The sequence below is a fragment of the Lepisosteus oculatus genome, chromosome 9 (genome assembly GCF_040954835.1).
Source record: "Lepisosteus oculatus isolate fLepOcu1 chromosome 9, fLepOcu1.hap2, whole genome shotgun sequence".
In the NCBI taxonomy this organism is placed as follows: domain Eukaryota; kingdom Metazoa; phylum Chordata; class Actinopteri; order Semionotiformes; family Lepisosteidae; genus Lepisosteus; species Lepisosteus oculatus.
This window is the reverse complement of record NC_090704.1, coordinates 19,714,562-19,729,990: the sequence shown is the minus strand read 5'-3', so window position 1 is coordinate 19,729,990 and position 15,429 is coordinate 19,714,562. Positions and strand designations below refer to the sequence as shown.

Sequence of the window (15,429 nt, the reverse complement as noted above, 5' to 3'; positions counted from 1 at the left end):
AAACCCTCCTTCTCCTCTGGAGGAGGACCCTTAAGCAGGTGGTGCGGTGGCAAATCCAAACTTATATTATAAAGAGGAAAAAAAAAAGGAAAACCAGAAAAATAAAAAGTCACTCTGGTTGTAATCACCAAGTATCTGTCCCAACATTTACAAATTCTCTTAAAACATCGCAGGAAACTTATTAAAAAAAAAAACCTTTAACTATTAAATCACGACAAACTTTTAACAACTCACTGTATCAAATTTCTTCAATCTTGCGAGGGGGGTCTTCTCTTGAAACTCTGTAATTTCTTCTGATATTGCTGTTTCGAGGACTGGTCTTTCCCAGGACCATCCCGCCTTCCAGCCTTCTGCCAAGTAAACAGTCGCTTGATTTCTTCTTCCAGTGTAGGCGCTGGCTGTATAACTTGAATTTGAAGTCTCCACTCTGCAATGTCCTTTGTGGCTTCTGCTGCCGAATGGTATAGGCAGGTGTCGTCTTCGTAAAACACCCGCAACCTTGCTGGAAATGGAGTCTGAAATTTTATTTTCTGTGATTTCAGCACCTTTTTTACTTCAGAATATTCCATATGTTTTTTAAGTACTGTCGGTGGGTAATCATGATCCACATAAAATCGTTTGTTATTGTGGAAGAGTTCTTTCTTTTGCCAAGCTTTACGCAACACTTCCTCTTTCATCTTGTAGCTTTAAAACTTGGCGACAATGGAGCGCGGTTTGGCGTCAGGGCCTTTAGGTCTCGGTGCTAACGCTCTATGCGCCCTTTCAATTCCCAGTTTCACGTCCTTCGGTAAATCAAGTTCCCCCTTAGCAGATTTTCAAGGAAGGTGACCATGCAGCGACCCTCCGATTCTTTTTGGATTCCGTAAATCCGAATGTTTTCTCTGCGCGATCTTCCTTCCTGGTCTGTTAATTTAGTTTCTAAAGTAATTTGTCGTTGCAAGAGTTTCTTTATCGCAGTTTCTGTTGTTAAGACCCTTGTTTCCACTTCTTCGATCTGTCCCTCTGCTTTATCCAGTCTCTTATTAACCTTGCTCAGCTCCTGTTTAATATCCATAAGCTGCTCTTTATTATCCCGTCTGAAGTCTCTAAGTTCGTATAATATTTTCTGAAGACTGGCGTCTGCGCCATCTTGTTCAGAGTCCATTGAGCTACTTCGACTATGGTCCGAAGTTGCAATTTCGACATTTTCCACGGTCGTTAGTTTTCTCCTGCTTCTCCTGACAGCCCCTTCAACCATGGTTATTATTTTTTCAAATGTAATGTAGAAAAAAAAGCACTTTTTCAGGGCTTTATTACAAAGTTGCTGGGCGATCCGTATTATGCTGCCTTTCCCGTCCGCATTCTAACCGGAAGTCTCCAAGACAACAGTTTCCATGTGGTTGTAAAAGTGCATTCTGTACTTCAGACATTCAGTGGTGAGTTTTAATAGGGTGACTGGATGTTTAGAACAACAGGAAAAGGAAGGGTTGGGGTAAAGGTATTGCTGGACAGTTTTTGGCTCAGATTAATCCTGACGAACTGGGGCTTTCTTGGCCAGTCTGCTCTGTGTTGAAATGCATGGAAGAAGTTGTGTTTCTAAGTTTTGTTCCGCTTTTCCTTGAAATCAGCGGCTTGGTGCCAGCCGACTGATGGTGTGCTTTATAGCACCTTGTCCTGTGCCTCTCAGATCCTTTGTTGTCCTTATTCCCACTTTGGTGGCCAGCCATTCTCAGAATTCTAATCTCTGAGTTTCAGTCTAGTTGTTTTACTCAGTCTCTGTGCCTTGTTTCTACGAATCATAACTATAAAAAGTGCTGATACACATTGCAATCTTAATTAAAGATTTCTAAGGGTCTTCAGCACTTTTGTCATGGCTTAATGACATTTCTTGTAGTTTATATATACTGTATGGTTATCCTGCTGTCACCATGCTGTCCCTTTTGCCTTAGAATAGAGATTTCAATCTTTCCTGTCCTAGTAAGTACTTTTTATTTAATCACTTTTCATAAAGATCCACATCTTAGATCTAAAAAGGCGTAACACATAGCCTTGTTATTGGAATTAAATTATTTACATGATGATGCTATCTAAATGATGTAGCATTACTTTCAAGTCAACCTGCGTCAAATTCCATTCAATGATAAAATTCAATAATAAAACTGTGTTCTCTGTAACAGTGATTTTATACACTCTTTGAGATTGAATGTTTCTGGGAATACCTGTATGGTCTTTGAGGATATTTAACATGGAAAGCTCTGATAGAAGCATCCAAACCTCCTGCCTGTGTAAAGACTAGTGTGAAACCAGTGATCCTCAGAACTAACCTTCCTAGGCCAGGTTGACTGCAGTGATCCGCACTACTGACAGTCAGCTCAGATACATTCAGCGTAGCTCCTCAGTGGTCTTGTTGGTCTACAGAAGAGCAACTTCTTATAAATAAAGCACCGGGATCTATTAGCTGTAGGTTTTAACTTATTTATCCTGTGTATTTTACTCATCTTTTTTTCATTAGAATGTACAGTACAATAGTGTACATGGGCTCACTGTCAAAACCTGTTGATTCTGGTAGCAACCAAAAATAAATTGCTGTCCTGAGGAAAAGAAAGCTTGATTAGACCTTCTGCATTGTTCAACCAACCTCGGATCTGAGAACCCATGAGTTTTCAAGCTAGACATCATGAGCAATTCAAAGCTGAATTTAAAGCTGGCAGCGGACTCTCCTTCCCTAAAAGTGGGCTCCAAAGAGCTCCAGCACCATACAGAGGGCTTCAGATTTAGCTGATTTTAAAATAATTTATTGAATACAAGTATCGTTACGTAAAAAGCCCTGTTTCCTAGAAAGGCTACTGTATATTCAGAATGACAATTAGGCATTCACTGGATTTACCAGTTGGATAGTGAAGCACTTATGTCAACTTTTCTTGATGGTTATGTGACTATGCCCCTTGCTCTTCACATATCTGTTTTAACATAGTCCTCCTGGGCCTGTTGGAGTCCAGGAAGTGTAAAACTTGAAGTGTAAATTAGGCAAAAGGTAATTTGCTACTAATTCAATATTGTAGTGTATTTGCTTGCAAATAAGTGACATGAACAGTGGGTTGAGGTATTGGAAAAAGTGAGAATGAAAGCTCTATTCAATACCAAATTTAATTTGGTCACATTAGAAAGCATTTAACATTTAGCGCTTCAGTCATACACAGGAGTGCACCGTCACATTTATCTGGGTCTCCCTAACCTTAGAGCAAGGAGCCCCAGGAGCTGAGTTCGTTTTGTGAGACCAGCAGATACATAAACATCAAGACAAATCAGCTTTAAAGGGTCTTCAGGAGGGTTATGAGTGTGATGGAACTCGACATAAACATTCTGTACAAACCAAGTTGCAATGTGATATTCTGTCAGCATAAAGGAATCTTGCACATTGTCGAGCTGTAAACTATAAAATAAACTATTTCTAGAATCATGTAAATTAGAAAACACAGTATCGTGATGTACTTGGATAGGTTACAGTGGACTGCTCGTATCTCTTCTAATATAATCCTCAATCTGTGGAATTATGATTTTGAATATGAGAGGAATCTGAACTTTACAAAATCTCTAAAGAAACTGTTTCAGTTGCACACACAGACCTTTTGTGTTTCATGGTGACAGGTGCCTATGGTAACGTCAGTTTCCACATTGTTGCCCTAGTCAGATTTTTCCCTTCTAACCACCCTTGTGAGCCTTCAAGTCTGCTGTTTAGCCACTTGAGGAGTCAGAATGAGGTTTAAATAATCATTTTAAATATTATACTTAAGTGGATATCAAAAGTCTACACACCATCATGATGTTTCACCTTTTCTTGATGTAAAGGCTGAAATCAAGACAAATCATGTCAGACCTTTTTCACCTTTAATAAGATCTTGTAACTGACACTATTTAAATGAAAAACAAATGAATAATTAAAAAAAAATAATTCTCTAAAGATTAAATTCCCTAAAGACAATTCAAGTAAATAATGAATATAATGAACACATGGTTAAAAGTTAAATAACTTATACTCATTATGTGTGTTTCTAGGAAAACCTGTAGGATTGTTCTTTCTTACAAACCGAGCAATAGAGGTAAACTATGTGGTTTACAATTCCGATAATACTGTATTAGTCTGCCTTATTCCTTACCTGCCACATTTTTACTGAATGTTTATTGTTCTTGCAGTTGTGTTCAGGAAGTGTGAGTCATTTGCAAAATTAATCTAATACTTTGACTAGAGGACATACTCAAGACCAAAGTCAGTCATCCGGTGAGAGTCTCTGAGGCTTTTTTTATCTCCATGTCTTTTGTTGCAAAAATGGTTATCACCAATACAGTATGTAGCTATAACATGAAAGCTTTATTTTTAATGTCTGGTCACTATGGTGAAAACAAACAGAAAAACTACTGCTCCTTGTGCTTAATAATAATTCCTTACACATACTGTATATAGCGCTTTTCTGGACAGTCCCCTCCACCACACTGATGTGTAGCATCCACCTGGATGACATGACGGCAGCAATAGTGCACCAGTACACTCACCACACATGATGTCAGTGGGAAGAGAAACAGACTGATGAAACCAATTCATAGAGATTATGGGTATTAATTGGTAAAGGCCAATGGGAAAATGGCCAAGACACTAGGGTAACAGCGCTACTCTTTTTCAAGAAACAACCTGGGTTTTCTTTATGACCACAGAGTCAGAACCTTGGTTTTCTAGGGACTATCCCTTTTTACAGTATAGCGTCCTCGTCACTGTACTGGGGCATTAGGACCCACATAGACCGCAGGGTGAGGGCCTCCTCCTGGCCCCTCTTATACCTCTTCCAGCAGCAACCTTAGTTTTTCCGAGGAGGTTTCCTATCTAGGTACTGACCACGCTCACACCTGCTTAGCTCCAGTGGGTTGCAAGTTGTTAGTTGCTGGATTATATGGCTGCTGGCCATAGTCTGACCTTAGAGCAATGGTTCTCAACCTGCGGCCCGCAACGTCCGACCTCTTTTTAATAATATACATTTGTTTGCAGTCGATTCTTTCGATAAAAAAAAAATAGGCAACCCCACTAAGAGTGTGTTCTAGTCACGTAAAACCGTTTCTGAATAGATTTGCAGGTGATCAGATTCATTTTCATTAATTTTTAATTTCATTAATGTGCTGCACGTAGGTTATAACGCACGTCACTAGAACACACTTTCATATTGCCTTCACCGTCGCACGTCATACGTCTGAACGCAAAGACTAGCCAACTCACAGCAGGGTTGCCTAGCCTAGTAGCCTGCTAGTTTGCGTAAAAAAAGAAAGAAAAATGGATTATGGTAAGTTTGTTGTAAGGGGTGCAAAACGACCAGAGGAAGAAAATGTAAACAAAACAAATATAGAAAATGAAACGTGCAAACAGAAAAAAGAGTCGGAGCATCAGCGATGAGGGCAGGAAAGAATTGGAAGAATGGAGGAGCAAATTTGCCGTGATTAATAGAGATGGGGAGCCTTTCTGTTTGCTTTGTAGTAAAATTATTGGTGCTTGCAAAATGTCCAGTGTAAAAAAACAATTTGATACTACTCAAGAATTTTGACAAGCAGTATCCACTTGATTCAAGTGACAGGTCTCTCAAGATAAATAATCCCAAAAAAATGCTATTGCTGAACAGAAAGTCATGTAAGCGACTTTAAAAACATCCCAGGTGTTGACGCTAGCCACATTCAAAATTTCATAGCTACTCGCTAAACATGGCAAACCATTCAGTGATGGTGAACTAGTAAAGAACTGTTTTCTTAATCCAAAGTCTCTTTGAGGACTTGAGCAACAAAAGCGAGATAATTTGCAGGATAAAAAGTTTTCAGTTAATACTTCTCCGCAATCAAGTCATTCTTCCGTGCACGTTTGAGAGACCTTCACCTGGAATCTCAACTTCGTTGTGCTCCTCGTTGGTCTCCTCCAGACAGCATCAAGTGTCCCATTAATGTGACTACCATACTGTCAGAGTTATGAATGTTAAGAATATATACAATATATACAGATGGGAAAAAAGAAGCGAACACCTCCTCCACACTCTGGCCTTTCCGTCTGTGTGGAACAGGCTGAAGAGTGACTCATCCGTGAAGAGGACCTGATACCACTGCTGACAAGTCCCTCGCATCATCAGTCTGGTCCAAGCCAGTTGGGTGTGAAATCTAGGAGGTGTGAGCAGAGGGCCTCTGACAGGTCACTTGCTCTAAGGCCAGCAGCATGCATCCTCACTGTATTGTCACTGATGCGGGCATTGTGTCTGCCAGCAGTTTCAGCAGCAGTACGGGTGGCAAATCTGAAACGATCTCTCAGATTGACCAGTCTGTTGTGTCGGCCCTGCTCTGGTGTGGTAACTTGAGGGCAACTGGATCTTGGATGGTCATCTGTCCTGCCAATCTGCTAAAACCTTCTTTGCAGTCGGGACACAGTGGAGCGGCTTACTCCATAGTGTCTGGCAATGCTGGCACATGACATGCCTGCCTGCAGCATGCCAGTGGCCCTCTCTCTTGCTTCTGGTGACATTCGAGGCATTATGGAAAGCACAGAAAACTGACTAAGGGGTTTGACCTTCCCTGCAGAATAAAAATTCACACAGTTTTGGTTATTCTGTTGAAGTGCAATATGGCCTGACAAAAGAGATTTCAGATGACTTCAGAAGAAGAGTTGTTGAAGCTCATAAGATTGGAAAGGGTTACAGAAGGATTTCTAAATATTTGGGCCTCCATCAGTCCACAGTAAGGCAGATAAATTACAAATGGAAGAAATTCAGCACCGTTGCTACTCTCCCTAGGAGTGGGCGTCCTACAAAGATCAGTGCAAGGGCACACCGTACAATCCTTAAACAAGTGACAAAGAATCCTAGGGTGACAGCTAAGGATCAGCAGGCATCTGTTGCACTTGATAACGTCTATGTTCATGAGTCTGCCATAAGAAAAACACTGAACAAGAATGGTGTTCATGGGAGGTTACCATGGCGGAAACCACTGCTTTAAAAAAAAAAACTGCTTTCTGAAGACCACCTGGATGCTCCACAGCACTACTGGAACAATGTTTTGTGGACAGATGAGACAAAAGTTGAACTTTTTGGTAAATGTACACAGCGTTATGTTTGGAGAAAACAAAACACTGCATACCAACACCAAAACCTCATCCCAACTGTAAAGCATGGTGGAGGGAGTATAATGGCTGCTTTGCTGCTTCAGGGCCTGGACAGCTTGCAATCATTGAGGGACCAATGAATTCCAAGTTGTATCAGTAAATTCTACAGCAGAATGTCAGAGCATCTGTGATCTAAAACTCAAAACAAGTTGGGTAATGCAACATGACAATGGTCCAAAACACAGGGGTAAATCAACAACAGAGTGGCTCAAACGGAAGAAATTCCATATTTTAGAACACGTCAGAGTCCTGACCTCAATCCCATTGAAATGCTGAGGTGTGATCTGAAGCAGGCTGTTCAAGCAAGACATCCCAAAAATATACATGAAGTGTAACAGTTTTGTATAGAGGAATGGGCCAAAATACCTCCTAACTGCTGCGCAGGTCTGATCAGCAGCTAATGAAAGAATCTGGTTGAGGTTATTGCCAATAAAGGAGTTTCCACTAGTTACTAAATATAAGGAAGCACATCCTTTTTCCATCAATGACCTTGATTGTTTAAACCATATGTTCAATAAAGATATGGCAATGTAAAATGTTGTGTGTGTTGTTTGTTAAATTCATGCAGAAATCCATATAATTCCTAAGGGTTCACAAACATTTTCTCACAACTGTATATATCATAGAATATATATATATACAGGGAGTAACTGCAGTGTACTTCAGTAGTAAATGTAGAGGTTGGAAAAGCTATGGTGTGGTACACAAGGTTTCCTGAGAAATGGGATGTTTTGGATGGAAGTCCTTCATCAGCTGTGCAAGCAAAGTGCTTCTGAAGTTGCACAGATGGCGAATGACTTCCTCCCGAAACGTCCTGTTTCTCAAGAAACCTTGTGTACTACACCATAACTTTTCCATCCTCTCTCTATATATACTGTACATACACATGGTTAATAGCTATTATGCACGCAAATAAGGTAAGCCTAGTAGTGATTAATATATGTGGCCCACGAGTCTTGCTTTTAGCCACGGTTGTGGCCCAGTTGATAAAAAGTTTGAGAACCACTGCTTTAGAGCCTTACTGGTATGGACAGCAGCATATCTCACTTGGTTATCTGTAAAACTCTCAATCTCTGCTTTCCCCGGTCTGTTAGTCTAATTAAGTACTCCCAAAAGGCAAAAGAATAAACAACATTTCTTGAGGTGTGAGAAAGGAAGGGGAAGGGAGCAGGAGTATGAAGCTGAGGTCTGGGTAGGCAGATCAGATAAAGGAGCTTGCAAGAATGAGCAGGACATGAAAATCTGAGGAATAAATTCCAGATGACTGTTGGAAGAGTTTTGTTGATGGTCTATGAATAACATTCCTCATTTTCAGTAGAACACCCTCAGGCCCCGGACATTTATTTTAAGTGTTTCTAGTACTTGTAAGGTCTCTTTTATGCTAAATTATTTAATATGGATGTTGCATGTTGCCTGTTTCTCCCATGGTGAACACCTGAGTTAAATTAATTAACAATTTCCTGTTCCTTCTCTTAAAGTTTCCCATTATGTATACCCAACTTTATTAACTGTTACTCTGCTGATGTAATTTTATAATGTTTCTCTCTTCTGACTTAATTTTGTACCTTTTCTTGCAATGTATTGTACACCATCTCTAAATGGATGTTGGTGTTTTGTAATCATTTTATGAAGTGCTTTATTTCTTCTTATATTTTCCATTATTGATCTGGTTAAGCCATTTCAGCCACTAATTTCTAGCCTTTGATTTTCTTATTCTTATTATAAATCTGCTCTGTGCTTCAAACAGAATCTCTTTAAAATATTGCCATATATCTGTACAATTTCCATGTCCCATTTCACGTTTCCTAAGCTAAGTAAGATTTATTTAAAGTCTTATCTCCTGAAATTGAACAGTTTTGAAATGTACTTCAAAACATACCATATTGTGATCTCTAACAGTTCCCTAACCGTTTGTTCTTCACTATATTTGATTGCTTTAAAAGACAAAATCATTAAAGACATTACCTGTAGTAGGTGTTCAGAAAAATAGAAGAAATGGTTAGCTGTGTCTGACACTTGGTCTCTAGCATAGTGAGACAAAATCTATTGGAAGGTATTGCAGTCTTCACTGACTGGGGGACTGAATAAAGCATTCACTTGTACTGTATATACAGTACTGTATGTAATAACTCATGGAAATATAACACCTTTCTCTTTGCAGAATGAATTTGGGGACGATGGAATTTCTCTTACTCAGGGAGACAAACTTCGTGCCTTAAAAAGCAGAAGACAGCCGCGTTCGGCCACCACTGGAGCTTTGAGGTCAGACTAATGTTGCAGTCCAATTACACAAATGAAAAATGAAAGTCTTTCAAGTCCTCAGATGAGTTTAGAAACAAGTGAGAGGCTAAATACATTTTCTTAGGCTGAGTAACTAATTTTTTACTTCTGGCAATCGTAACACAAATGTGTCATTGCCACACATGCCACTGTGACAAACAGTAATTTGGTTCTAGTTTAGTTGTATTCAGAGCACACTAACTGCTAGTCCTTGTCAGTCTTCTATCTAACAACAGTTCATTCACCAGTTAATTGCAATTTGTGATAAAAATTGGATATTTTAATATATTAGCTTTGTGAAAAATGTTAAATGTTATTTGAATCATATCTGATAATGCTAGCTTTGTTGAAAAAAATACTAAAACACTATAATTGTCTATATCTGCATCACAACTGCTCTGTCTTATCAGGGCCACATTGAAATGTTGTGTGCTGAAAAAAAGTTGAAAAGTCTTTCTGCCTAATATAGACAGAACACCACGACTATAGAGGTTCGGCCACCTGTAGTCCGGGTGGGGGATTGTGTGGTCATTTATTTATGCTTTTTGCCCTTTTAACGATGTGTTTTTAGATTTTACCCTTTATTTCTACTCAGCCTGGAATTATTGGTGTTTTTGTGATGCCACAGCTCTCTTCACCAACTCCTATAGTACAGAGAGAGTGAGGATGGGAGTGCAAGCTCCTCCAGCCTGCCCTCCCATCCTGCTCTTCATCCATGGGCACTGCAAGATGTCCAGTGACTTACGGGAGAGGAGAATCGCATGTCTCCCTCACGGCACTGCAGGTCACCTTGTGACTTACAGGAGAGGAGAATCGCGTCTTTCCCTCACGTCACTGCAGGTCACCTAGTGACTTACAGGAGAGGAGAATCGCGTCTCTCCCTGAAGTCACTACAGGTCGCCTGATGACTTACAGGAGAGGAGAATCGCGTCTCTTCCTCACGTCACTGCAGGTCACCTGATGACTTACAGGAGAGGAGAATCGCGTCTCTCTCTCACGTCACTGCAGGTCACCTGATGACTTACAGGAGAGGAGAATCGCGTCTCGTGTCTCTACCTGAGGTCAATGCTGTTTTTTAGCAGCAAGAACAGGGAACAAAACCTCATAGAATATTGTGATAATTGTTTCGAGTACACTCACTATTGCTATAAGTACCTCTAGCTGCAATGGTTATTGGTGTTTCCTCCTGTGATAGGCTCAGAGTGTTTCAGGCCATAGTTATAAAGCCTGTTCAGAAAAGGCATGACAAAACTGGACCTGGTAGTCATAGAAACAGGGCTTGTGCAGATTGCTTAGTGTTAACATGCACACTGCTGGGGTTGCAGTTGTTCTTTTGAAACAGAAGTAGCTCATTTTAGCCGGCTTTCTGCTTCCAGGAGTAAATTAACTTGTCTTATTCCATAAGCCACTTTTCAGTTATATAAGATTTTTGTGACATGCTGGTTACATAACAAGAAAAGCAGAAAAAACACAGGCAACTGCAGCACAGTCTGAGTCAGCCGGGTTATTCTTTTTTCACGCAGTAGAGTTTAGGATCATCTGTAGCATTCCTGCAGTGTAACCCACTCCCACGTCTTACATGCAGGCATTAGAAATCCAACAGAACTGGAAGAAGTGTTTCCCGATTGCATTGTATGAATCATTAAAATATTTTGTTTCACATGTGCAAAGGTGTAAAACTTTAGAAACTGTATCTTAAACAATTTTTAAAACATTTACCATTCATGTTATATATAATGCTATGTTACATGCATATATAATTTAACATGCTTTGTTTTTTGTATTTTTAAGACAAAACACACAAGCTCTATAATTTTCTAGGAAGTTCACATATCACATTTTTCTCTCCCAAAAAACACTTAAACTGTTGCCTTCCACCAGTTGTTTTTCTACGGAGTTGAAATAGGGGAGTGGGAGATGTGGGGGTAACTTCACTGTTTATTGAGACCTGAAGTTTGGGGAAACAGGCACCTACAGTGCCTTGCAAAAGTATTCGGCTCCCTTGAACTTTTCAACCTTTTGGCACATTTCAGGCTTCAAACATAAAGATATAATTTTTTTATTTTATGTGAAGAATCACCAACAAGTGGGACACAATTGTGAAGTGGAACGAAATCTATTGGATTTTTGAAACTTTTTTAACTAATAAAAAAATGAAAAGTGGGGCGTGCAAAATTATTCGGCCCCCTTGCGTTAATACTTTGTAGAGCCACCTTTTGCTGCGATTACAGCTGCAAGTCGCTTGGGGTATGTCTCTATCAGTTTTGCACATCGAGAGACTGAAATTCTTGCCCATTCTTCCTTGCAAAACAGCTCGAGCTCAGTGAGGTTGGATGGAGAGCGTTTGTGAACAGCAGTTTTCAGCTCTTTCCACAGATTCTCGATTGGATTCAGGTCTGGACTTTGACTTGGCCATTCAAACACCTGGATACGTTTATTTGTGAACCATTCCTTTGTAGATTTTGCTGTATGTTTGGGATCATTGTCTTGTTGGAAGATAAATCTCCGTCCCAGTTTCAGGTCTTTTGCAGACTCCAACAGGTTTTCATCCAGAATGGTCCTGTATTTGGCTGCATCCATCTTCCCCTCAATTTTAACCATCTTCCCTGTCCCTGCTGAAGAAAAGCAGGCCCAAACCATGATGCTGCCACCACCATGTTTGACAGTGGGGATGGTGTGTTGAGGGTGATGAGCTGTGTTGCTTTTACGCCAAACATATCGTTTTGCATTGTGGCCAAAAAGTTCGATTTTGGTTTCATCTGACCAGAGCACCTTCTTCCACATGTTTGGGGTGTCTCCCAGGTGGCTTGTGGCAAACTTTAGACGAGACTTTTTATGGATATCTTTGAGAAATGGCTTTCTTCTTGCCACTCTTCCATAAAGGCCAGATTTGTGCAGTGTAAGACTGATTGTTGTCCTATGGACAGACTCTCCCACCTCAGCTGTAGTTCTCTGCAGTTCATCCAGAGTGATCATGGGCCTCTTGGGTGCATCTCTGATCAGTCTTCTCCTTGTCTGAGCTGAAAGTTTAGAGGGACGGCCAGGTCTTGGTAGATTTGCAGTGGTCTGATACTCCTTCCATTTCAAGATGATTGCTTGCACAGTGCTCCTTGGGATGTTTGAAGCTTGGGAAATCTTTTTGTATCCAAATCCGGCTTTAAACTTCTCCACAACAGTATTACGGACCTGCCTGGTGTGTTCCTTGGTCTTCATGATGCTCTCTGCGCTTTCAACAGAACCTTGAGACTATCACAGAGCAGGTGCATTTATACAGAGACTTGATTACACACAGGTGGATTCTATTTATCACCATCAGTCATTTAGGACAACATTGGATCATTCAGAGATCCTCGCTGAACTTCTGGAGTGAGTTTGCTGCACTGAAAGTAAAGGGGCCGAATACTTTTGCACGCCCCACTTTTCATTTTTTTATTAGTTAAAAAAGTTTCAAAAATCCAATAGATTTCGTTCCACTTCACAATTGTGTCCCACTTGTTGGTGATTCTTCACATAAAATAAAAAATTTATATCTTTATGTTTGAAGCCTGAAATGTGGCAAAAGGTTGAAAAGTTCAAGGGGGCCGAATACTTTCGCAAGGCACTGTATAAGGTTAATCAGACTTTAATGGAAAAGCAAATAGGTTTTTTAACTGCAGCACAGTCTGTTCCGTGTAGTCAGGGAGTGTACGATAGCAGTGCATTTTACTGACGCTGCACTATTTCCTTTAATTCCCTAATATTTAGATGGGCAGACTCTCCAAACTGCTGTCTTGGAATAAAATGGCAGCTGCAATGATAAAGACATTTGCCTAACAAAAGTCATTGCCCTAGTTAAAGCATAGCAAGAAAAACACATGACAGAATGATTTATGGATTACAATATGTTACTTGCTCAAAATAAATCTAAAAACATTATACTAATTATAAAAGCACTGCACAGAGCACAATCTTACATTCTTGTTTTAATTGAATAGCTGAAAAACACTAGGATAACATTTATTCACACCTTTATTGCTTTCAATTAAATACAACAACAATAAATCAACAACATTATGCTTTTTAAGAAGTGTTAAAGAAGCTTCAGGGATTATAAAGAGGTCGGTTATTAATGGTCCTTGTTTCACTGGGGTATAAATAGAGGTAACACAGAAGGCAGAGGATAGAGAGCTCTTTGAAAACTGCAGGCCACTATTCACTGACTACCCAAATTTGGGGATAACTATAAAAGAATCCCCAACAAGTTGAACCTACCACTTTTCACTACAGTGTCTATTATTAGGAACTGAAAAGCTACTGGTGTACTGGTAGTCCTGTCAGGAAAACGATACAAGTGCATATCATGAGACAAGCAACAGTTGGAGATTTCCAACACAAACTGGCATCTTCAGAACACAATATGTCAAGAACTACCTTTGAACATTGCCTGCTTGAATGTGGCATTCAAGGGCAGACCACAGAAAGAGGCAACTTGAACTTTGCAGAACTACACTTTAAAGGCAAGGGGAAGCATATCATGAAAAGAATGCTTTTTGGACATGCTCAGTGTACTGTATGTTTGACATAAAAAACGGTGAAGCTAATGTTGGCATTCTTGCTAACTCTGAAATATAAAGAGGAATCTGTTTTGTTTTGGTGTTGATTTAAGCTCTTTTCAAGATATGGGGAATAATGAACTCCAGAGAAGGGTGTTGTGAGTATGGAACGAGCTGACAGTAATCAATTGAAGAAGTACTTTGTGAAAGCAAAGTGAGATTCAGATGAGAGCTTGTTTAAGTGATGAAAAACAGTCTATAAAAACAAGACTATGGCAAAGCAATGCTCTCTCTGAAGATGTGAACACTAAATGCATGAACCGCTGCATTTGGTCGGTCAGAAAGGATTTTTAAGATAGAAATCAGAAAAATATTAAATTGCTTTCTCACTTTCCATTAAAGAAATGTGAAGTTAGAGAAAGACATAGAGAAAATGCCAAGCATTGCTTAGTTGCTGCTTATTGAGCAACTAAGTTGACATAGTTCTGAATGTGACAGTAATGAGACACTGTGAGCCTTCAACCTCACAATAATGAGAGAATCCATTTTATATGAGTCCTTAAATATCCAACTCATCTGGCTGGCTGCAATTTGATCACGATAAACTGTATTCAGTTTTCATTTACAACAGTGAGGCAATAAGGTCAGCTCCAAGTGGGGTCATGAGTTACTTAATACACATTTATGACTGGGATGTCCTATGTGGCAGTGCCAGTCCTTCAAGTGGCAGCCATGGTAAATCTTGTTAAGCATTTCAAGAAGATTAAATTACTTACTACAACTGATTCTTAGTAGATCCAAAGAGATTATACTTAGAAAGTTTACTTCACACCAGCTAAATGAGAAATGACTTGCTGTTGAGCAGAAGACGCATTTCTTACAAATCTTCATCCTTAGACTGAAGTCAAACTTTTCTTAAACAATTCCCCATTCTCAGTGGAATAAGAGTGTAAAGTTTCTAGTGGATTTCTTTAAACCCAGTAGGGTTCTCTCTTTCAGACTAGAAGACTTGAAAATGCACACAAGATCCCCATCTCAGCCTTTCAGGTATGGCTATTTTACTTTCCATAGCTTAGTCAAACGAAACACAGGGAAAAGAGGAATCTAATATGGATGACTAAAATTAAAATTCAGGCTGTTAGTACTTTCGTGGTCTGTTTTAATTTTGCTTATATTACTCAGCAGGCCTTGCAGAGGGTTAACTCTTTTCCAGTGTGTAGCTGGGACTTGATAACCTGCAGCTCAGATGTTAAAACGGCTAATGTGCCAGTGATAACCATTATCAATTCGGAGGTGACCAAGTTCTGCAAAAACTTAACCCCTGTTCACCCCTGCACTGTTCCCATGGATGTGACTAGAGATAAAACAGACTGGAAACAGTCTGTAAGTAGAACAGATCAGGAGATTGGAAGCACTCGAAACATATATATGTTATTTTAACTAGGTTAAGTAAGCAGGAAA

General features: G+C 39.8%; 1 protein-coding gene across 4 annotated transcripts in view; it reads left to right on the top strand.

The window, feature by feature from the left end:
* cdc14ab (cell division cycle 14Ab) overlaps positions 1–15,429 on the top strand; it is an 80,618-nt gene that overhangs the window by 55,765 nt on the left and 9,424 nt on the right. For all 4 annotated transcript variants that reach the window (XM_015339302.2, XM_015339301.2, XM_015339300.2 and 1 more), the window contains 2 exons: positions 9,318–9,418; positions 14,968–15,015. In XM_015339302.2, the coding sequence (XP_015194788.2) occupies positions 9,318–9,418; positions 14,968–15,015 (149 nt within the window). The remainder of the gene's footprint in view (positions 1–9,317; positions 9,419–14,967; positions 15,016–15,429) is intronic.